Raw genomic sequence first — 23862 nt, forward strand, 5'->3', positions numbered from 1 at the left:
ATATGCGTTTGGACACATGGTCATTTATAATGTACTCCTCCTAGACGGTTCATCGGATTCATATCAAACTTGGCAAACATGATGCCAAGATATTGTGAAGGGATTTTTGATATCCCTTTGGGATTTTTGATATAAACGACGGACCCTAAAATGCTCTGTAGAATCATAAAATCAATCAAGTGTAGGTCATAAAAAGAATATTCCCCGACACCTAATTATTTTTGTTTAGTGGACCGAAAGCTACTGATGCTATTGACAGATCTAATTCACATGCCTAGCATAGTATCACCATCTGGCCAAGCAGGAAATGTGCCAAAGATTTTCAATGCTTTGACGGATTGATCTATGACATGCCTGACATAGCGCCACCAACACACTCACACTCATATACATGTAGCGCACACACACACACACAGTTGCAATCATATACACACACATGAATACTCACGAGAATGGGTAACATATACAATTCTGTGCACACTCATACACACACACAGTCATCTCATCTCATTATCTCTAGCCGCTTTATCCTGTTCTACAGGGTCGCAGGCAAGCTGGAGCCTATCCCAGCTGACTACGGGTGAAAGGCGGGGTACACCCTGGACAAGTCGCCAGGTCATCACAGGACTGACACATAGACACAGACAACCATTCACACTCACACTCACACCTACAGTCAATTTAGAGTCACCAGTTAACCTAACCTGCATGTCTTTGGACTGTGGGGGAAACCGGAGCACCCGGAGGAAACCCACGTGGACACGGGGAGAACATGCAAACTCCGCACAGAAAGGCCCTCGCTGGCCACGGGGCTCGAACCCGGACCCTCTTGGTGCGAGGCGACAGTGCTAACCACTACACCATCGTGCGGCCCCACACTCAGTCATATGCATATTTATGCATACACACATACACTCACTCACAAGTATGCACTCACATGCACACGCAACATCTATGAGCACACTCTCTTTCACACACACACTTTCTCTCTCCCTCTGACAGACACACACACACAACAATAGTGACCTGCCATCATTGTGCATTTTGTTGCAGACATATGAAAACTCTGCATGTACACACACACACACTGCAGACACAGGAAAGCTAAGATGACTTAAGATTCCAGCGTGAGATAGAGATAAGGAGACACATGTATAGTTTTGTACATATATAAATGTACATTTTCACACCACAGAAACACACACACACACACACAGTCTTTGTCTATCTCTCATCCGTCAAGCAGTCATGGCATTTGCAACATGCACATCACCTTTGAACATTTGATGAATATATGACATGTGACTGTTTTGTTGGGTGGCGGAATGTCCTGGGTTGCAGAACCACATGTGCGAGGGCCCGTCAAGGCCGCTAGCGGCTTTAATTATTATTATTTTTGGTAAAAATCCAATTGATCCTATTAAATCCTGTCTTATTTATTTATATATTTGTCACTTTAATTTAGTAACTGTGTTAAATTTACTAACTAGTTAATTTAGGAGATGCAACTATTCAGTTTAAAGTTGTAATATGGCAAAGAAACACTAGAAGTGAACAGAAATGTATTCTGATTATAAATTTAAAAACTTCATGAGGTTAAAATCTGCATGATGTTTCTATAGATGTTATAACACTGATACTTTAGTTATCCATTATTAATGTATAAATAAAATCGACATGAAGTCATTTTCCAGAAATGTAATTATTTATCACTACGTTCCATTCAGCTGAGAAAATTTCAAACCACATTAAATATTAATAGAATTATTAGTGATAAATTATTTATTATACAATAATTATTACATAACTGCGCAACAACAATTTTATTTCAGTCACACAATGATAAATTATGAGAATTGTTTGAAGCTGCAGTGTTAAACACTCATGCTGTGTTCATCCTGCGCGCTCATTGTTTTATTTATTTATTTGTTGATTGAAATTTCACAACATCCAGAGGCAAACCTTCAGTTCTGTTAAAATGTAGTTTCGTACTACATTTGTGTGTGTGTGTGTTCATTTTGTGTCATGATCAGTCATTTCAGTACAAAGGGTTTCTTCAGACAGGAAATGACATCACAGCACTGACAATCATCAAACACAAACTCCTGCTTTTTGCACACCTTCAAAATGTGAACGAGTTTATTTTGGTTAAAGAAAATGAGACTTTTGTGCTACAGTCCTGGAATACTGTACATCCTTAATCAAATCAAGGTGTGGAGACGTTTACAAAAGAGGAAGTTGCATCACAGACCACCAGTTTCCTATTGTCCAATCGTGTGTGAGAGATTCCATATGAACGCTTGCATCTTTACCATCTGTAACAACCTCGCGACAGCAAATCTCAGGTGTTTCTGTCAAACAAAAATGATTCCTTTTCATCTCTTTAGTCCTAAATAAAGTCTTTTCAGCAGGAAAACAGGAAATGATGTCACAGACCAGCTTCCTTTTCTAGATTTTCCTTGACGTTTTGTATTGTTTCTTTATTATAATACGGTATTTCTTTTACACTTGCATGGAGGTTAAAAAAACATTCACTAAATATATTTTTTTGAACTTCCCCAAAACAATTTAACCAAAATAAAAAGAAATGGTTCCAACGTATATTTCCTTATTTTTATATAACCTATAAAATACACTTACTGCCCACTTTATTAGGAACACCCACCCACCTGCTGTTTTATACAGTTATCTAATCAGCCAATACCTTGATGCATAAAATCATGCAGATACAAATCAAGAGCTTCAGTTAATGTTCACTTCAAACATCAGAATGGGAAAAACTGGGATCTCAAAGTGCGACTTTCACTGTGGCATGGGTGTTAGTGTCAGATGGACTGGTTTGAGTATTTCAGAAACTGCTGATCTCCTGGGGTTTTCACACACAACAGTCTGTAGAGTTTACACAGAATGGTGCGAAAAACAAAAAACAACACTGAGTGAGTGAGCGACAGTTCTGTGGGTGGAAACAAAGGGCTTGTTGATAAGAGAGCTCAGAGGAAAATGGCCAGATTGGTTTGAGCTTTTTTGCCAGGAAGGATATAGTAATTCATATAATCACTCTTTACAACCGTGGTGAGCAGAAAAGCATCTCAGCGTGCAACAGCAGAAGAACACTAGGTTCCACTCCTGTAGCCAAGAACAGGAAGAATCGAGAACGAGTTCCTATTAAAGTGGCCAGTGTATTTCCAATTGTCCTGCCCATGTGTCTGTCTCCAACAGTGAAAAACCCAACTGTAATACAGTGATATAAAGAGGAATAATAAAAAATAAAGTGCGTCTTGAGCCCCTACATGATCAGATCACTGAGTAACAAACCAAACAACAAAAACAGGAATTAAACTTTGTGTAGATTCACACATCAGCATGCAGGAAGCTGCCAAAGTGACATGAAGCATGAACATAAAAGTCCATTAAATCTCAGTTTTTGTTATTTTTGTCCAACAGTTTAATCTGGAGATTTACTCTGGGCTTTTGAGATGTCGAAATTTCTTCTCCTTCGAGTCTCAAGCTCATCAGCAAAAAGATGTAAAAAAACCCAAACAAACAAGAAACTAAATTAACAATAAAAATGTAATAAATCAGTAAAGTCTGTCCCCCTGCATCAGCACGGCCGTCCCGAGTCAACACAAAAATATTTATACACTTTCTTAGTCCTTTTAGTATCAACCTCCTTCTCAAAAAAAAAAAAAGCCAAAATAACACAGACGTTAATAAATATATTGAAGTAATAGTAATACATCAAGGCTTCCAAAAAGAAAAAAAAGAAAGTAATTATATGTACACACACGTTTAAAAAAAGTTGTGGTTTCATTACCGAATCCAGTGCTAAAAAAATAAAGTCAATAAATACATCTGCTCTCGAGCGTCTGTAACTTACACCCTGACTATCAATATCAAAATTAATGCTCAAAAAAAAAAAAATCAAACTAAATATAAAGCGAGTTCTTGTTGTAGACCAAGAGGTCATGGGGTCACGACCCCTACATCAGCGTGCAGCTCTTTGCTCGGTCTTTGCGTCGCTCCAGGATCTCGGAGTGCTGAGGATTCTGGGACGCGCGTTTGAGGCCTCGCCGTGATCCGGTGCGCTTCAGTCGCTGGGTGTTACCGACGGAGGTTACCGTGGCGATGTGTAAAACGTCCCGCACACTGTCCTCTGAGTTTTTGGACGTGCACTCTGCGTAAGCTACGGCGCCGATCTGCCGCGCCAGAGAACTGCCCTAGATAGGGACCAGGACAGAGTTAACATTTTAAAAGTATTTGCAATTTTTTTTTTTAAATCAAATGCCGAGGTGTTGAATGGTAAAAGTAACATTTTTTAAAAATTTAACATTTTAAATGTAAATGAAAGCCAAATCTGCATAAAAGATTATGAACATGTTTAAAATGTGTCAGTAAATTGTGATCTGGTTCAATTATACTAGCTAACTGACTAGCATTAGCTATTAAGGATATTTATAAATATGACTTAAAATTGCCATGATCATATGAGCCACTAAAGATTACAAAGATTATTAAATAAAACTAGAGATTCATCTCAGCAATTCTATCAGGTTAGCTCATGCTACCGAGCAGTGGCGGCTGGTGAAAAAAATTCTTGGTGGGGCTGGTGTGTGCCAGTAGATTTCCCTGCCTAGTCCAGTATAAGCATTCAAATGAACAGTCAGAAAATGACAATTCCACAATAATAATTTAATTTCCTTCTCAAAATCAGCAGTTTTACAGATAAAGTAAATTAACAATTTACAGCTATATTAGGCTCCATTTATGCTTTGGAAAGGAACGGTTTCAAATACAATACAATACTCAAGTTCTTGAGAGAAGTTTACAGCAAGGGTATGATTTCAGCTGAATCTATACAAATCAACTGTGTGTGTGTGTGTGTGTGTGTGTGAGAGAGAGAGAGAGAGAGAGAGAGAGGAAGGTTTCTAAGGTGAGTGTGGGACTGAGTGAGGTGGTGTGTGTGTGTGTGTCTGATTCGAAGGTGAGTGTAAGATTTCTGTGTGAGAGAGTGACTATGAAATGAGGTGTGTGTGTGTTCTGAGCTAGGTGTATTTCTGTGAAACGAGACAGTGAGAGGGGGAGTGAAACACAGTGTTGACACTGTTGTTGTGAATACAAACTATGACAAGAAAGATGTGTGATTATTGTCCAATATGAACCAAAAGTCTAGTTTTGAACATCAGAGAGAGAGAGAGAGAGAGAGAAATGCATTTTCTGTAGCAGGGGCGAAATTTCCAGCACCCCAAAACCATTAAATTCGGCGATGCTGATTGGCCAAATATTTATGATTTTTCCCGAGCAACCATACACGATTGGCTATTCCGCTGCACTTCTGGGGCGCTTTGCCGAGCGCCCAAGAAGAGAAATGATACGCGTCTGTCGGTGGAAATTCACCATTGAATGAGAGTCAGTTGGTGGAAATGTTGTTTAAATAATTCAGATCGCATGTAGGCACACACTATTAAGTAAAACTGACACTGATAATAAAATTTGTAAAAATATATCGATATATTTTATATTTTTTTCCCCTCCACATCTGGGAGGGCGGCGCCCGAGCGCCCCCTATGAGCCAGCCGCCACTGCTACCGAGCAGTCATTATTAGCCATAATGATGGGAGTCATTTTTTAAAAATCCTCACAGGTATCCTGTCAGTTTAGCGCACCTTAGCTAGCGGCTACTATTAGCAATAACATTGAGAATTATCGATATGGTAAAAAAAAAAAATCCTGTCAAGTTTGCTCATGTTTGCTAGAAGTTACTATTAGCGCTCATGATGAGACATAGATGAATATAACATAAATCCTCTCAGAAATCCTGTGTAGTTAGCTCGTGGTTGCTAGCAACTACATTTTAAAAAATATTGATGAGTGTGATGTATAAATCCTGTTAGAAATCCTGTCAGCTTAGCTCATGTTAGCTAGCAGCTACTATTACCATACATGTCAACCTATACGGAATGTCCGTATTTTATACGGACTTGATTCAATAAACGTAGTATACGGGCGTACAAATAAAGTTATACGGATTCTTTAAAAAAACTTCAATATTTATTTAGAGCTATAATCAATTCCCACAATGATAAAAGAGCGCATAACATTTACAAACGTACTGTACACCACAGAAAGCACAAACAGCCAGTAAAGAGTCTTATGAAATCGCGCGTTATCTTGTGGTAGTGAGACTTCGTTCCACTTTTGATCATGCGCACACCGCATTGCGAGAATCCCGCCAACCCGGAAGTAACATTTTGTTTGAAACGCGTATTTAAAAGATTCTGAATGGGCACTCCGGCAAGATCAACACAGACACTTGCTGTGACATGCAGCCTAGTGAGGTATTGGTGCAGACTGCTAAAAAAAGCTGTCATGGAGTACAATTCAGAACATTAGAGTGACACTTTGTGTTTTTGTCAAACATTGGAGCTTTGTATTCATTCTGAAGGTTTATTGTTATTAATATTGAATAAAAAGTAACTTGGATATATCATTGTTAATTATCATTCAAATTTTAGGTAAATTATTTTAATTTGCATCTTATACGGATTTTATAAGGGAAATACGGATTTTGGAGGTTGGTTATACAGGTTTGATTGACCAAAGGTTGACATGTATGTATTACTGTTAATGAGAAACATCTATGAATATAATTTTAAAATCCTGTCAGCTTAGCTCATGTTAGTTAGCAGCCACTATTAGCATTAATGATGAGAAAAATGCCTTAATATGATATAAAAATTCTGTCAGGGAATCTGTCGGCTACTGTTAGGAGTAAAACTGAGAAATGTATGAATGCAATAGGAACCTCTGAGAAATCCTGTCAGTTTAGCTCATGCTAGCAGCTACTACTAGCAATAACAATGAGAATTATCTATGAATATAATAAAAAAAAAAAGAAAGAAAGAAATCCTGTCAGGTTAGCTCATGTTAGCTAGCAGCTACTATTAGCGTTAATGATGAGAAAAATGCATTAATAGATATAAAATTTCTTTCAGACAAAATGTCAGGTTAGCTCGTGTTAGCTAGCGGCTACTGTTAGGAGTAAAACTGAGAAATGTGTGAATACGCTATAAACCTCTGAGAAATCCTGTCAGGTTAGCTAGCAGCTACTACTAGCAATAACAATGAGAATTATCTATGAATATAGTAAAAAAAAAAAAGAAATCCTGTCAGGTTAGATCATGTTAGCTAGCAGCTATTATTAGCGTTAATGATGAGGAAAATGTATTAATCCAATATAAAATTTCTCTCAGACAAAATGTCAGGTTAGCTCGTGTTAGCTAGCAGCTACTGTTAGGAGTAAAGCTGAGAAGTGTATGAATACGCTATAAACCTCTGAGAAATCCTGTCAGGTTAGCTAGCAGCTACTACTAGCAATAACAATGAGAATTATCTATGAATATAGTAAAAAAAAAAAAAAGAAATCCTGTCAGGTTAGCTCGTGTTAGCTAGCAGCTACTATTAGCGTTAATGTTGAGAAAAATGTATTAATATGATATAAAATTTCTCTCAGACAAAATGTCAGGTTAACGCGTGTTAGCTAGCGGCTACTGTTAGGAGTAAAACTGAGAAATGTATGAATACGCTATAAACCTCTGAGAAATCCTGTCAGGTGAGCTAGCAGCTACTACTAGCAATAACAATGAGAATTATCTATGAATATAGTAAAAAAAAAAAAAAAGAAATCCTGTCAGGTTAGATCGTGTTAGCTAGCAGCTATTATTAGCGTTAATGATGAGAAAAATGTATTAATAGATATAAAATTTCTCTCAGACAAAATGTCAGGTTAGCTCGTGTTAGCTTGCAGCTACTATTAGCGTTAATGATGAGAAAAATGTATTAATACGATATAAAATTTCTCTCAGACAAAATGCAGGTTAGCTTGTTAGCTAGCGGCTACTGTTCGGAGTAAAACTAAGTAATGTATGAATACACTATAAACCTTTGAGAAATCCTGTCAGGTTAGCGCATGTTAGCGAGCAGCTACTGTTAGCATTAATGAGTATTGCGTTGAGAACAGGAATGTACATTAACACGGGGGCTCAGTCAAATTAACTGCCAATTATTTAGACTTTATTCTTCATCAACACAATGTATAACACACACACACACACACACACACACACTTCACTTTGCTTTTAACCCATAAAATCTCTGAACCTCAGAACATTTTCTCATTAAATATCCATGAGAAACACTGTGGTATTGTTAGTGACCACGCTATCAGCAGTGTGTCTGAATAGAGGTGTGTGTTTGAGTGAGAAAGAAAGAGAAAGAGAGAGAGAGAGAGAGAGAGAGAGAGAGAATGTCAGTCACCTGTTCGTGTGTGACAGGGATCAGTCTGAGTTTGGACAGCTCTCGCAGTGTGTTCAGGTCCGTCCTCATGTCCAGCTTACAGCCCACTAACACAACCTTTGCATTGGGACAATACTCCTGTGTCTCACCCTGCCACTGCGCACACACACACACACACACACACACACACACACACACACACACACACACCTGCGTGTCAAAACACCTGACATTCCTTCTATAGCGTGATTATGTTTCAAAACAGCAGTTATTAACTCTGTGTCCTGAGGCAACGGCATTATATAAAAACTAATTTGATACTCTGGAGTATCACGTTCTCTCTCTCTCTCACACACACACACACAACTGAAGAGAAAGTGAGAGAGGAGCATAGACAGGAACAAAAGAAGGGAAATAAAAAGAATATTGACCCAGTCGCTCATGTCTCATGTATGTGCATCTTGATCACTCCTGCTGTAATTTGTGGGCGTGTATGGAATCAATTTTGTGCCAAAATGTTCATACAATACTTTTGAAATATCAAACAAAAACGACAAATCGAAATACAAAAAAAAAAAAAGTCAATTTTTTTAGACTGGCAAACAAATTATTCATGTAATCGTGCAAAATATCAGTCTATTACCCTTCAGAAACCTTTTATTTTTGTTCCGCGTCTTTCTCAGTTTTGTTTGACGTAATTTATTTTGGTTGCGATTCCAGCTTTCTCGTTTGCGCTCCCTGACTTTTTGCTTGCAGTTTTGGCACAAACTTCACGTGTGGGTGGGCTGTCCAGGAATGCATTCCCATTGGCTAACTTGTGTTTGACTGACAGCTACGCTCAGCCGTTCCCCCGGAGGCTGTTGCGGCCATTCCCTACTCGGATTCTGGCGGACTGTTTGACGAGTGACCGATCCATTGACGGTAAACAAGGATCGAGTGGACTTCAGTGGCGACTATGATATTGAATTAATTCAACAAAGTGTAAGTGCGGGACAAATGTGTTGTATGTGTTGCAGTAGTACACATTATGCAGGTGTTTCGTGGCAAGTCAAATGTTAGCCTTAGCTCCACTACCCAATATAATAGCTGTCTTGCTAACGTTAAACACACCTGCATAATGTGCACTACTGCAACACATACAACACATTTGTCCCGTACTTACACTTTGTTGAATTAATTCAATATCATAGTCGCCACTGAAGTCCACTCGATCCTTGTTTACCGTCAATGGATCGGTCACTCGTCAAACAGGCCGCCAGAATCCGAGTAGGAAATGGCCGCAACAGCTTCCGGGGGAATCGCTGAGCGTAGCTGTCAGTCAAACACAAGTTAGCCAATGGGAATGCATTCCTGGACAGCCCACCCACACGTGAAGTTTGTGCCAAAACTGCAAGCAAAAAGTCAGGGAGCGCAAACGAGAAAGCTGGAATCGCAACCAAAATAAATTACGTCAAACAAAACTGAGAAAGTCACGGAACAAAAATAAAAGGTTTCTGAAGAGTAATAGACTGATATTTTGCACGATTACACGAATAATTTGTTTGCCAGTTTAAAAAAATTGACTTTTTTTTGTGTATTTTGATTTGTCGTTTTTGTTTGATATTTCAAAAGTATTGTATGAACATTTTGGCACAAAATTGATTCCATAGGCGTGGCCTGTCCAGTGTGGGTTTTTGTCTTTATTTCCAATGAGAAAGTAGCTATATATAATTTCTAAAGCTGATTATTTGAATGCACATCAATTAGTGAGTAAATCTGTTGTGTGATTTATGTGGTACGTGCTTGGCTTCATTCTCCGATTAGATTAGCATAGCAAGTTAACGGTCCTAGATACATACACGCCCCAGAGACAGACGATCTGATACTTCTCTCCAAGCTTCATTTTGCCTTGTAATGTCTCGATACACATTTAATGATAATGAGAAGCTGTATATCACAGGAGAAGATGAAACCACGCTTAGAAGTTTTTCTTCTATTAATGTGAGAACTAAATGCAGGTAGGAACTAAAACTGAGCAGGGAACTGAAGAAACGTCACACCACACTTGGTGTAGGATCAGTCCGAGGAATCATTCGAGCAAATTTGTTTGGTTTTGTCATTTCTTTTCAGTGCCGTACCAAATTTACATGGACTTAACAAAATCGGCCTGTTGCTGAAACTGCGGTTTGTCATGAAATTCAGACAACTGTTTGCTTTCATAATTTGATTCTTTTCTTTTCCATCATTTTGTAAATTTCGCTACAGTAGTGCTTGAAAGTTTGCGAGCCCTTTAGAATTTTCTATATTTCGGCATAAATGTGACCTAAAACATCATCAGATTTTCACACAAGTCCTAAAAGTAGATAAAGAGAACCCAGTTAAACAAATGAGACAAAAATATTATACTTGGTCATTTATTTATTGAGGAAAATGATCTAATATTACATATCTGTGAGTGGCAAAAGTATGTGAACCTCTAGGATTAGCAGTTAATTTGAAGGTGAAATTAGAGTCAGGTGTTTTCAATCAATGGGATGACAATCAGGTGTGAGTGGGCACCCTGTTTTATTTAAAGAACAGGGATCTATCAAAGTCTGATCTTCACAACACATGTTTGTGGAAGTGTATCATGGCATGAACAAAGGAGATTTCTGAGGACCTCAGAAAAAGTGTTGTTGATGCTCATCAGGCTGGAAACGGTTACAAAACCATCTCTAAAGAGTTTGGACTCCACCAATCCATAGTCAGACAGATTGTGTACAAATGGAGGAAAGTCAAGACCATTGTTACCCTCCCCAGCAGTGGTCAAGCAACAAAGATCACTCCAAGAGCAAGGCATGTAATAGTCGGCGAGGTCACAAAGGACCCCAGGGTAACTTCTAAGCAACTGAAGGCCTCTCTCACATTGGCTAATGTTAATGTTCATGAGTCCACCATCAGGAGAACACTGAACAATGGTATCCATGGCAGGGTTGCAACGAGAAAGCCACTGCTCTCCAAAAAGAACATTGCTGCTCGTCTGCAGTTTGCTAAAGATCATGTGGACAAGCCAGAAGGCTATTGGAAAAAATGTTTTGTGGACGGATGAAACCAAATAGAACTTTTTGGTTTAAATGAGAAGCATTATGTTTGGAGAAAGGAAAACACTGCATTCCAGCATAAGAACCTTATCCCATCTGTGAAACATGGTGGTGGTAGTATCATGGTTTGGGCCTGTTTTGCTGCATCTGGGCCAGGATGGCTTGCCATCATTGATGGAACAATGAATTCTGAATTATACCAGCAAATTCTAAAGGAAAATGTCAGGACATCCGTCCATGAACTGAATCTCAAGAGAAGGTGGGTCATGCAGCAAGACAACGACCCTAAGCACACAAGTTGTTCTACCAAAGAATGGTTAAAGAATAAAAAAGTTAACATTTTGGAATGGCTAAGTCAAAGTCCTGACCTTAATCCAATCGAAATGTTGTGGAAGGACCTGAAGCGAGCAGTTCATGTGAGGAAACTCACCAACATCCCAGAGTTGAAGCTGTTCTGTACGGAGGAATGGGCTAAAATTCCTCCAAGCCGGTGTGCAGGACTGATCAACAGTTACCGCAAACGTTTAGTTGCAGTTATTGCTGCACAAGGGGATCACACCAGATACCGAAAGCAAAGGTTCACATACTTTTGCCACTCACAGATATGTAATATCGGATCATTTTCCTCAATAAATAAATGACCAAGTATAATATTTTTGTCTCATTTGTTTAACTGGGTTCTCTTTATCTACTTTTAGGACTTGTGTGAAAATCTGATGATGTTTTAGGTCATATTTATGCAGAAATATAGAAAATTCTAAAGGGTTCACAAACTTTCAAGCACCACTGTAAATGATACGTTGCAATTTATTTGATTTGGTACTGTGATCAGTTCAGGGGTTAGTTCGAAACATCCGGTTCCTTTAGTGTGCAGGAGACAAATACGTTTAATTCGTTCTGGCTTATGAATCAGTTTATATGATTCACTTTAAAAAAATCATTCAACAAGAATCTATCGTTTTTGTGAGTCGTCGTCTTACCCTTACAGAAAAAACACATTAATTTCCCATGTATTTCACATGTGGAATACATGGTATCAGATTTTGTAATGTGTTACCATGTAGAGCACATGTGGAAAACATGTTACCACATGTGTAAAACATTCCCACATGTGATTCACATAAAATTGGGCCAAAACAACATGTTTCCCATGTGCAAATAACATGTTTCCCATGTGCAAAACACATTTTCCACATATTTCACATGTGAGAAATCACATGTGAAGTTCATGTGGTTTTTCTATAAGGGATGGATATGTTGTACTGCTCAGCCAGGTGTGTGTGTGTGTGTGTGTGTGTGTGTGTGTGTGTGTGTGTGTGTGTACCTTCTTTAACACATTGTCCAGTGTCTCTGGTCTGCTGATGTCGAAGCAGATGAGAACAGCATCCGAGTCCGGATAAGCCAATGGCCGTACGTTGTCATAGTACGGTGAGCCTAAATACGTATTCACACACACACACACTTACTTGCTGCACAATAATTTGCAAAAACTAATCCAAAATCATTTCCTTCAGTAAATCTTGTTATTCAATAATTTCTTCATCATGTGTACTGTTCGATTGTATTCTGCTTCACTTTGCTTCTGGAAAAAAGCCAAATGAATAAACGTACTTTAATAGCAATACCGATTTTAATACCTAGAATAAAATACATCAGAATTCATTTTTAGTTTTGGTCTTTGTCATTTGTTCTACAAGAATAAGAATCTCCAAACAACCCACCTCTTGATTGTTGGGTTTCAACGTCTCACACATTAAAAATGAGGCATGGGCTGCTCATCGGGGAATTTACCACAATTGCACTTTTACAACCGTCCATAAAACCGCTATTAAAAATGCCCGTTGCTCTGCACAGTTCCCAGAGTGCTTTCCGACACTTACGACAAACAACATTGAGGAACAAAAGAGGGGGAGAAATACGACTGAACTCAAAACAAGCGGGCGTTTATTTCTTTTCATCGTGACGATTAAAGGCGGGAGCATCAGGGCCACGTTCAGAAAGTGTTGGAGATAAATGGAGCGAAAGAGCAGCATAATTAGAGACAGAAAAGCCCTCTCTCAGAGGATTTATTTATCTGCTTTCACTTCTTCCCACCTTCTCTTTATTTTACTACATATGTAAACATGTTTTCAGCTTCGCTTCTTCCAGCTTTTGTAGAAAACTGTATCATGGCAACACGCCGAGCGAGTTAAAGGCCGTCTTTGTGACACTCTGAATTGAGGGAGGGGATTTAAAAAAAAAAAAAAAAAAAGAGTCGTGATTTCTTTTCCTTTATTTTGTGCCTGTGATGGTAATAAAGTTCAATTATTCGTCAAGAGATGAAAAGGCTTAGACCTGAAAAGAGTGAAGGAGAAAGGATTAAAAAGCAATTTGAACAATTGATTCAATTAGTCACACCATGGTGAGAACTAAAATTATTGTTCTAAAACATTACATTTTTATTCATATTGAATTCATCCTTCTCCAATATTTGTTGCTATTTTCGTAAAGGGAACCGAGTCTGATTATAGAAACGCCTCCTGGGTGAGTTTTGCCCTTGACGTTTACTGCACGCAACATTAACTTCATCTTCAGTAAGAGTTTTATCCTGATCAGGGTCCTAGTGGATCCGGAGTCTATCCCAGGAATACTGGGTGAGGTGGGAATACACAGCGGATGGGATGCCAGTGCATCACCCAGATATCTGATCAAGTTAAATTATCTGGAATTTATTCACATTTCAATAACAGACAGAAAACATAGTTTATTCCAATATTATTTATGATTTTATTTCTTGAAAAAGGCACTTTTTTTATGAATGATGAATAAAGCACCATGTGTCATGCTGTTGGAGAAAAGTAATCAACAACCGACCACAACAATTTAACTATTTTATAAGCATTTTTCATCCATTATAGGGAATTTTATCTGTTATAGGAAATCAATCAACACCTTCTGACCAATCACAATCCAGAATTCAGGAGCGCTGTGGTGGAATGAAAAATATCAAAGTCATCTATGTTCAGGATATTTCCACTTGATGTAAATGTAATTTCTGATTGCTGATTGGATCGTTATTTACTTTGACTTTATACGAGCTGCTAAATAACGGAACGATCTTTACGACCGAACACCAGAAGGTGGAAAATGAGATGTTATTTAAAACTGAGCTGTAGATCAGCGCGAGCACATTAACAAGTGCTTAAATGCAGCCCAGGTGACATTGAGGTGATTAAGGAGCTGAAGAACAGGAATGGCATGATTTTATTCCTGTTCAAATGCCAGAAGGTTTAAATGAGGAAACAAGTGAACAAGTAAACATACACCTGTTCACCCGAGGGCTCGTAGCGACAGAACATAACGTCCTCCTCAGGTAGCAGTGAAAGAAGGTTAAAGAGATTAACAAAGTTCTCAGTTCACACTCAGAAGCCTTACATGACTCATTTTTCCAATATGAACTTTAAGCGTTTTAATTTCATTTCTATTACTGAGAGAAAAAAAATAAGAGTTTAATAAAACTGTTTAGTAACACTTGATTTTTTTGAGCAGTTTATGATTCCAGAGAAAGAATCACACCCTAATCAAAAATGATTGTTTCCAAAGAATTTCATCCTTGCTCTAAAAACAGAAAGTGATTTAGCGCTGAGATAAGCTCTCCTTCTATACTTTTACTTGTCTAACAAACAATCAACAATGCAGTCACGACACATCTCATTCACAGACATTCCAAAAGTGTGTAAAGACTTTTATTACCTCTGCTGCTACAGAGTAAGCAGGACAAGGTATTGTTTTTGGTCAGGTTTCTTCGTTTTTTTGTTAGCAACATTACGGGAAAATGACTGGACCAATCTTCATGAAACTTTCAGGATAGATGGGCACTGATCTCAAATAGAACCTCCAACTCGTGTCGTGACTGCATTGTTGATTGTTAGAGGGTCATCTGGACAGGCGTGACCAAAAAGGTCAATTTTTTTTGCAATATCTTCCTTCATATTCACTTCAAACCAAATCCAAAATGTTCATCTTTCAATTCTGCTTCCATTGATATGCTACATGATGGGGTACATAGTTTTCTTAGCGGTTGGGGTCAAATGTCAGGGGTCAAGGTCATGGGTTTTCAGAGGCTCATAACTGAAAAATGGTTCAAGATAGAGAGATATTAAATATTATCGACATATAGGAAGTCAAATGTGGGCTCTCATTTGGCACCATGACCTTTGACCTTGAGTGACCCTGAAAGGTCATACACAAGGTCATGGATTTTCAGAGGCTCGTAACTGTGAAACAGTTCAAGATAGACAGATACTTAATATTATTGACATATAGAAAGCCATATAAGGGCTCTCATTTGGCACCATGACCTTTGACCATGAGTGACCCTGAAAGGTCAAACTCAAGGTCACAGGTTTTCAGAGGCCCATAACTTTAAAATGGTTAATGATAGACAGATGTTTACCATTATCAATATAGAAGTCCCATATGGGCTTTCAGTTGCCACCATGACCTTTGACCTTGAATGACTGAAATGTCAAACTCAAGGTCATGGATTTTCATAGGACTATAACCTGACAGCTGATGATTGAGAAATATTACCATTATCAACATATAGGTAGTCCCATATGGGCTTTCATTTAGCACCATGAATGTTGACCTTGAAATATCAAACTGAAGGTCACGGATTCACCTTGTAAGGTGAATAGGCCAGACTGCCGGGTGAGGTTTGTTTTGCCTGGCAACACTTGTTACCTTACAGGTTTACAGACGAACCTGCTGGTTTTATTTTTCCATTCTCGTTCACCTTCCCTTCACCGTCTTAAAGGACGTTTAATCGCTGATGTTTATCAGACAACGAACACATACTTGATCAGTTTATTCGAGGTGATTATGATTAACCGTTCTACAGGTTTATTCAACTTTTCAGGATTAATTAACATAGTAATTATAATTATGTTACTGATCACTATTTTACTGTAACAAATTTTCAAATCTAAGCCATATTTCTCATTAGGAGATAATAAATACAAGATTATTAAGTGTATTTATAGACTTTTTTTCTAACTGAAAGATAATTTTGCTTAGTTAAGGCTTTTATTTCTCAAAATACTGAAAAGCCCCCAAACAAAGTCATTTAAAACAGAGCGCCTGAGGCATGTTAACAGCTGTGACAGAAATGGTACAGTCTGTTGTAGGGGTGTTCGAAAATCAGGGTTGGATAATTTAGAGTTAATTCTTAAAATGATTCAGTACATGGTGATTTACAGATTTATCAAAACATAGTCTTCAAAGTTTTCTCTGTATTTTTTTTTTGTTATTTCCTTTGGAGCAGGACAAAGTCTTATTTCGGATAATCAGACCCCCTCAATAATCCACGCTCTCCGTCATGATACTGTACCATGTTACAGCTTCTCAATATAGCCGACTCTGTGGAAGTTTAATTAGCACCTCATGCTAACTGTGTAATTACAATGGTTCTGTGGCTTTTCTTTGTGCTTTTTCAATACATCTGAGGTAAATGTTGATAGTCCTGACATTTTTATTTTATTTCCATCATCACTGTGTCTGTATACAACTCATAACAGCTACATGGGAGTGTGGAGAGGCCATTTGTATGCCTTTTTTTTTTAATATATATATAAACGGTACATGGAATATCTAACAAGTTATTGTTCTGTGTGACTGTATTGTTTTTGTCCTTTTAGGTAATAAAGTTGAAACAAACTTGAGCAAATGAGCTAATTTGCCGTGGTCATTAGCTAGCATATGCTCGTATCCATATGCCCCAGTTGCCTAGCAACAGTGTTCTTCTGACGTTAACGAGCATGAACTCATGGGTTGGGCTTCCTATGTTAAAATTCACAATGTACTTCATTCCTACGTCTCTCAGCCAATCAGAACTCACCGTCCTGAACAGATAACGATGAAGTGTGTCATAGTCCGAAGTGAGAAATCTAATCTCACGCTCATGTTTGATAAATGAATAAACTCGGTGCTCAATAGTGCACACTCAGGAGTGTGTAGAAGCAGGAAGCGTCCCGTGGCTTCTCCTGAATTATAGATGAAGGAAAAGCAGAATGTGCAACCATCAGTCAGATTAGTGTGCGTGTGTGTGTACAGCAGGAGTCAGTCGAAAATCCCTGTTGGGTTTTAAGTGCATCTTGTACACCGGAAAACTGGCAGGGAACGATTACTATCCAACTCTGTGTGTGTGTGTATACACACTTATATGCCCTTTTGGATTAGAAGGACAAAGAGTATTCAACGATTTCATCCTCATTTTCTCTCTCTCACTCACACACACATCTTTCCAAACCCTCGACTTTTATCTAAAACCCTTCTTTTCACTCTTAGTAATTGATCCAGGCGTTATCTCACTTTCTCTCTGTCTGTCTCTCTCTATGTGTGTAAAATCTTCTACAGCTCATCAATTAATAACACACTACTGTGCCAGTAGTCTGATACTCTGTGTCTGTGTGTGTGTGTGTGTGTGTGTGAGAGAGAGAGAGAGAGAGAGAGAGAGAGAGAGAGAGAGAGAGAGAGAGAGAGAGAGAGAAATTGTCTTTGTTAGTGTGTATAAATGAGATAGTAGTGTGGTGTCAGTGTGATGAACATTTTGTGATGAAATATGGATCACGTGTGTGTGAGAGAGCGCAGTGTGTGAGAGAGAAGCGTGTGTGTGTGAGAGAGAGAGCAGTGTGAGAGCAGTATGTGTGTGAGAAAGAGCAGTGTGTGTGTGTGTGTGTGTGTGTGTGAGAGAGAGAGAGCAGTGTGAGAGCAGTACGTGTGTGAGAAAGAGCAGTACGTGTGTGTGTGTGAGAGAGAGAGAGAGAGAGAGAGAGAGCAGGGTGAGAGCAGTACGTGTGAGAGCGAGCAGTACGTGTGAGAGAGAGAGCAGTGCGAGAGCAGTACGTGTGAGAGAGAGAGCAGTGCGTGAGAGCAGTACGTGTGAGAGAGAGAGCAGTGCGTGAGAGAGCAGTACGTGTGAGAGAGAGAGCAGTGCGAGAGCAGTACGTGTGAGAGAGAGAGCAGTGCGAGAGCAGTACGTGTGAGAGAGAGAGCAGTGCAAGAGCAGTACATGTGAGAGAGAGCAGTGCGTGAGAGAGAGCAGTGCGTGTGTAAGAGAGACAGCAGTATGTGTGTGAGAGAGAGCAGTGTGTGAGAGAGAGCAGTGCATGTGTAAGAGAGACAGCAGTATGTGTGTGAAAGAGAGCAGTGCGTGAGAGAGAGCAGTGCGTGAGTAAGAGAGACAGCAGTATGTGTGAGAGAGAGCACTGCGTGAGAGAGAGCAGTGCGTGAGAGAGAGAGCAGTGTGAGAGCAGTATGTGTGAGAGAGAGCAGTGTGTGAGAGAAAGAGAGAGAGCAGTGTGAGAGAGAGCAGTGTGTGTGTGTGTGTGTGTGTGTGTGTGTGTGTGTGTGTGAGAGAGAGCGAGAGCAGTGTGTGTGAGAAAGCAGACAGGCCCACAGACAGAGTGACAAAAAGAGTTACAAAGATGCACAGAGACAAAACCACAGAGAGAGAGAGAGAGAGAGTGCACAGTGTGTGAGAGCGCAGTGTGTGAGAGCGCAGTGTGTGAGAGCGCAGTGTGTGAGACAGAGCAGTGTGAGAGTGCAGTGTGTTGTAACAAAGTTTAAAGTATTTTAATGACAGCAATATTAATGACAGCGATAGGACAGCGATATTAATGACAGCGATATTATTGACAGCGATATTACTGACCGCGATATTACGGACCGCGATATTACGGACCGCGATAGGACAGTGATATTAATGGCTGATATTACTAGCGCTGTCACCTCACAGCAAGAAGGTCCGGGTTCAAGCCCCGTGGCCGGCGAGGGCCTTTCTGTGCGGAGTTTGCATGTTCTCCCCGTGTCCGCGTGGGTTTCCTCCGGGTGCTCCGGTTTCCCCCACAGTCCAAAGACATGCAGGTTAGGTTAACTGGTGACTCTAAATTGACCGTAGGTGTGAATGTGAGTGTGAATGGTTGTCTGTGTCTATGTGTCAGCCCTGTGATGACCTGGCGACTTGTCCAGGGTGTACCCCGCCTTTCGCCCGTAGTCAGCTGGGGCGACCCTGTAGAACAGGATAAAGCGGCTAGAGATAATGAGATGAGATTACTGACAGCGATATTATTGACAGCGATATTAACGACCGTGACAGGACAGCGATATTAACGACCGTGATATTAATGACAGCGATATTATTGACCGTGATAAGACAGCGATATTAATGACTGTGATATTAATGACCGCGACATTAATGACAGCGATAGGACAGTGATATTAATGACTGTGATATTATCGACAGCGATATTACTGACAGCGATATTATTGACCATGATAGGACAGCGATATTAATGACTGTGATAGGACAGTGATATTAACAACAGTGATATTAATGACCGCGACATTAATGACAGGTTGAATAATTAATCATGGTGATGTTCCAATTCTCCTGCTGACACCATGTGACTGTTTATTTTATTCCTCAAACGGAAATGACCAAACAAATTACAACCTCCTGAGTAAAACATCAAGAAAGATGAATCAGCTCAATTCCTCAACTGAATGGCTGTTAAACAAGTGTGTGAGGATGAAGGAGTGTGTGATGGAGTGTATGATGGAGTGTTAAAATGAGTGTGATGGAGTGTGTGATGAAGGAGTGTGTGATGACGGAGGGGTGTGTATTACCTGACGTGTCCCACATGTTGAGCTCGATGCGGCGCTTGTCGATCTCAAAGCTCGCTGTGTAGTTCTCGAATACAGTCGGCACGTAGCTCTGAAACACACATCACACAGACACATCATACACTATACACACTGAGATACCTGTTTATTAGTTATACACACTTCTGGACTCTGATTGATCATCAGGTATTGATTAATTCTCTATAAAAGCAGCTTTGATAATCACTGCAGGTTTAGATTAACGGGCCCGTTCTCATACGTTATCGTTTCTGTAGTAACCGCTCGTTCACAGAGACTCGTACAGCAGACGCTCCACATGAACAGATTTTAAAAATCCTCCTTATGAAGTTTTTGTAAGAGACGTTTACTGAACGTCTGGGGGAGGAGCTTCCAGTGTCAGAGGTGAAGCTGTAACTTGTGTTTTTCACATCTTAAGGACAGACCAGTTTACACTTTATACATTTTAAACCAAACAAATCAGTGTGTGTGAGAGCGAGGTGGTGTGTGTTAGTGTCACGGGGTGTTAGATTCATTGCGCGTCTCTTTAACACAGTTATGGAACAGCCTTCCAAGTAGTGCTCGGGAATCAGACACAGTCTCAGTGTTTAAGTCTAGGCTGAAAACATATCTGTTTAGTCAAGCCTTGTGTTAATGGTGTTTATGAGGTAAAGGAGTAGATCTGGAGGGTCCTCAGACATAGAGTGTTTTGGTAAACTGGGATGTACGGATGCAGTCAGTCCCCCACTCGCTTGCTCATTCGAGTTTGTTGACGGTGTAGTGGCTGCTGCTTTATGTCCCGGGGCTCCCTCATGCCTGTGTTACCTTCTGGCTCTCCCCTTTTAGTTATGCTGTCATAGTTGGTTGCCGGAGTCCCTGCTTGTACTCAGTGCAATATGTATACTGTTCCTACTTATTCAGGTGACATTGGGCATACCTACGGTAACAACCTGTGTTTTCTCCCCCAAATCTGTCCCTCTGATCGAGGGATCGAGATGCTGACGTCTTCTGCTCCTTGGACCTGCCTGATCCATCCTGGTGCCGTGTCTGGTTGGAGTCTCATCGCATCACTCCTGTAGAGGACGGCCCTACGTGGACAGTTGGGGGTTGCGCCTGGAGGACGCTCTAGGCTCTTGTAGTGGTGCTTTCGTGGCTGGGGACTGCTAGTCTGGCTAACGCAACTTCAAAGCTCTGCGAGCATTGGTCTGGCAAAGATATTAAGCCCAACCGTTTCCCAAAGCGTGTGGTTGACCCGCCTCCCTGAAATGCCTCAGTTTCCTACTGGTCGAAGCCAGAAAAGGCTGTGACGAAGCTTAAACCAATCACATCACTCTTTCCTCTGACGTATGTGACGCGATGGAAACTGCTTGAGTAACAGGAAGAAGATAAATACCTCCAGGGCTGCTCTTTGCTCCGTTTTCAATGAGAACTTCCCGTTGAACGCTTTCAATACAGCATCTACCGCTGTATCAAAGGCTTGCCGCTGCTCCATGTTCGTAATGTTTCTAGTGAACGAAGCGCTTCCGGCATAGATTCTGTAAACAATCTATGGCTTCCGGTCGCAGTTCTACTACGTCACTGCCTTGAACACGCCTCTACCCAGGGCCGTTGGAGATGCTCAAAGTTGATTGGCTCCCGATTTTTCGGGAGCTTGGAAGAGCTGGAGATAGCTTGCCTTGCCAGACTAAGTTCGCAACGGGCCCCCGTGTTGCGTCACACTTAGGCTAGGGGACTGCAGTCATCGTGGACAGTTTTGTGCTCGGGTTTCATAGCATCAGCGAAGCGGACTTTACGTTAAAACCATTAATGTTATAGTCATGTTGTCTAATGCCGCTTTTCCACTACCAACGCGGCTGAGCCGTGCCGTGCTGAGTTGGGCTGAGTCGAGCTGAGCGGGGCTGTTTGAGTTGCATTTCGACTACAACCGCGCTGAACCGTGCTGGCTGGAAGTGGGTGGACACATTGGGTGGAGTTAGCGAAAGTGGGTGGACGTCAGGTGATGTCGTTTGGCGGCGCAAACAGTGACATCAGTGAGCTTTTAAGCGGTAGTCTCACAACCCGGAGAGTAAACAATAAACATGGAGGACATGGAGTCATTAGTGTTGCTGGTCTTGGTGCTGTGGCTTGTTGTCACCGACAACGCCAACAGATACTGGCAAGAGCGTATAGATGAGGCGAGGCGCATAAGGCTTCATAATTCTCGTAATTCGTAACTCTCCTTCTTCCGGGTTTACAGTGTTTACAGATCCCAGCGTGCTCACGGGGCGTGTGTGGGCATGTGAGGACACTCCTCCTCACCAATCAGTGCACAGGGGAGTGTCTGCTCACGCCCCCAGCCTCACTCAGCTCGGTTTGGCTCGCTTCAGCCCCACTCCAAAACGGTGCGAGTTTTGGGGGCTAAGCAGGGCTGAAGCGAGCTGAGTCGTGCTGTTTTTGGATAGTCGAAACGCGAGCCGTGTCGGGCTGAAGTGAGCTGAAAAAGGGTAGTGGAAAAGGGCCATAAATGAGGATGGGTTCCCTTTTGAGTCTGGTTCCTCTCGAGGTTTCTTCGTCATGTCGTCTGAGGGAGTTTTTCCTTGCCACAGGCGTGCTCGTTGGGGATAAAATGAAGTCGTTCAAATTCTGTAAAGCTGCTTTGCGACAATGTTTATTGTTAAAATAATATAATGTACGAATAAACTTGACTTGACTTAACACAGCCTTTATGAGCAGATACAGTAACACACACTACAATGATACACACACAGAGGAAGGAGAACAGAATGAACAAAGGCACTGTGTGTGTGTTGGACAATGACGTGCTCTGCTCTAACTCACACACTGACATCCTCTCTCACACACAGTGCCTTTATGTCCCTTTGCTGTGTGTGTGTGTGTGTGAGAGAGACTTAGACAATGACATTCTCTGGTCTAACACACTAACATCCTTCCTCTCTCTCTCTCTCTCTCTCTCTCACACACACACACACACACACACACACTTAAGCATAAGCATCAGTAGTGTAAAAGCAGTGGAAGCAATAGTGTGTGTGTGTGTGTGTGTGTGTGTGTCCTCACATCTGGATAGGAGTCCTTGGCGAACACGTGCAGCAGCGCGGTTTTCCCGCAGCGCGAGTCTCCCACCACTACGATCTTACAGCGGCGCGCGACCCGACTCTCCATCGCTGAACTCATCACCAAGCAACAAGCCGTTCCCGAGGAGCAGCGCGTGAGTCACGGGCACTGCGTTAACCCCGCACGCGCAGGACAAACAAAGCAAACAGACCTCAACGTCACGTCCCGTCGGTGCGCTTTTAATCCTGAGGTGTGTGCGCGTGCGTGCGTTTTGTTTCCTGTCACATCGCCACGCGCTGTTCACCGTGAAGGAGCGCGCGCTGTCCTCCTCCTCCACTCTCACGCGCCTCCCAGCTGTAGCGCGCGAGCCGAGAGCGCCGGAGTTTTATCCTCCACATCGAAAACTCCGCCTCACGTGTTGCACAATCAGCCAATCAGACACCAGGATTATTCACAGCGCCGTTTAAAACCCCCAAACCGGGTACCGTTCAAAAGTTTGGGGTCGCCCAGACAATTTTGTGTTTTCCATGAAAAGTCACACCTTTATTTACCACCATAAGTTGTAAAATGAATAGAAAATATAGTCAAGACATTTTTCTGGCCATTTTGAGCATTTAATCGACCCCACAAGATCACGTCATGTCATGTCAGCCCGGGGGCATTTTGAGTTATTGACAGATTCAGAAAGTACAGTTTCTAAGCTTTCCAATGATGCCTTCCATGTGGAGATCTGACAATATTTGAAGAATGTGTGGCCTTTTGAAAGTGCATACTTTTCCTTCTCAGTTACTCTGGG

General features: G+C 40.9%; 1 protein-coding gene across 1 annotated transcript; it reads right to left on the reverse strand.

The window, feature by feature from the left end:
• Positions 1 to 1808: 1808 nt before the first annotated feature.
• On the reverse strand, positions 1809 to 23411 carry LOC132897966 (rho-related GTP-binding protein RhoN-like). The gene is made up of 5 exons (XM_060939277.1): positions 23070 to 23411; positions 20019 to 20106; positions 12676 to 12785; positions 8314 to 8448; positions 1809 to 4217 (listed from the first exon to the last, which is right to left on the reverse strand). The coding sequence occupies exons 1-5, from the start codon at positions 23184 to 23186 to the stop codon at positions 3981 to 3983; spliced, it is 687 nt and encodes a 228-aa protein (XP_060795260.1). The 5' UTR covers positions 23187 to 23411; the 3' UTR covers positions 1809 to 3980.
• Between the last annotated feature and the right edge of the window lie 451 nt (positions 23412 to 23862).

The sequence above is a fragment of the Neoarius graeffei genome, chromosome 14, assembly GCF_027579695.1.
Source record: "Neoarius graeffei isolate fNeoGra1 chromosome 14, fNeoGra1.pri, whole genome shotgun sequence".
Classification (NCBI taxonomy): domain Eukaryota; kingdom Metazoa; phylum Chordata; class Actinopteri; order Siluriformes; family Ariidae; genus Neoarius; species Neoarius graeffei.

What these genes read in the sequence shown, in the direction of transcription:
- LOC132897966 (XM_060939277.1), bottom strand. Translation starts at nt 23,186, where the DNA reads ATGAGTTCAGCGATGGAGAGTCGGGTCGCGCGCCGCTGTAAGATCGTA. An exon ending in CCAAGGACTCCTATCCAGAT is followed by an intron (nt 20,107 to 23,069) that starts GTGAGGACACAC and finishes TGTGTGTTTCAG; the next exon opens with AGCTACGTGCCGACTGTATT. An exon ending in TGGACAATGTGTTAAAGAAG is followed by an intron (nt 8,449 to 12,675) that starts GTACACACACAC and finishes GTGTGTGCGCAG; the next exon opens with TGGCAGGGTGAGACACAGGA.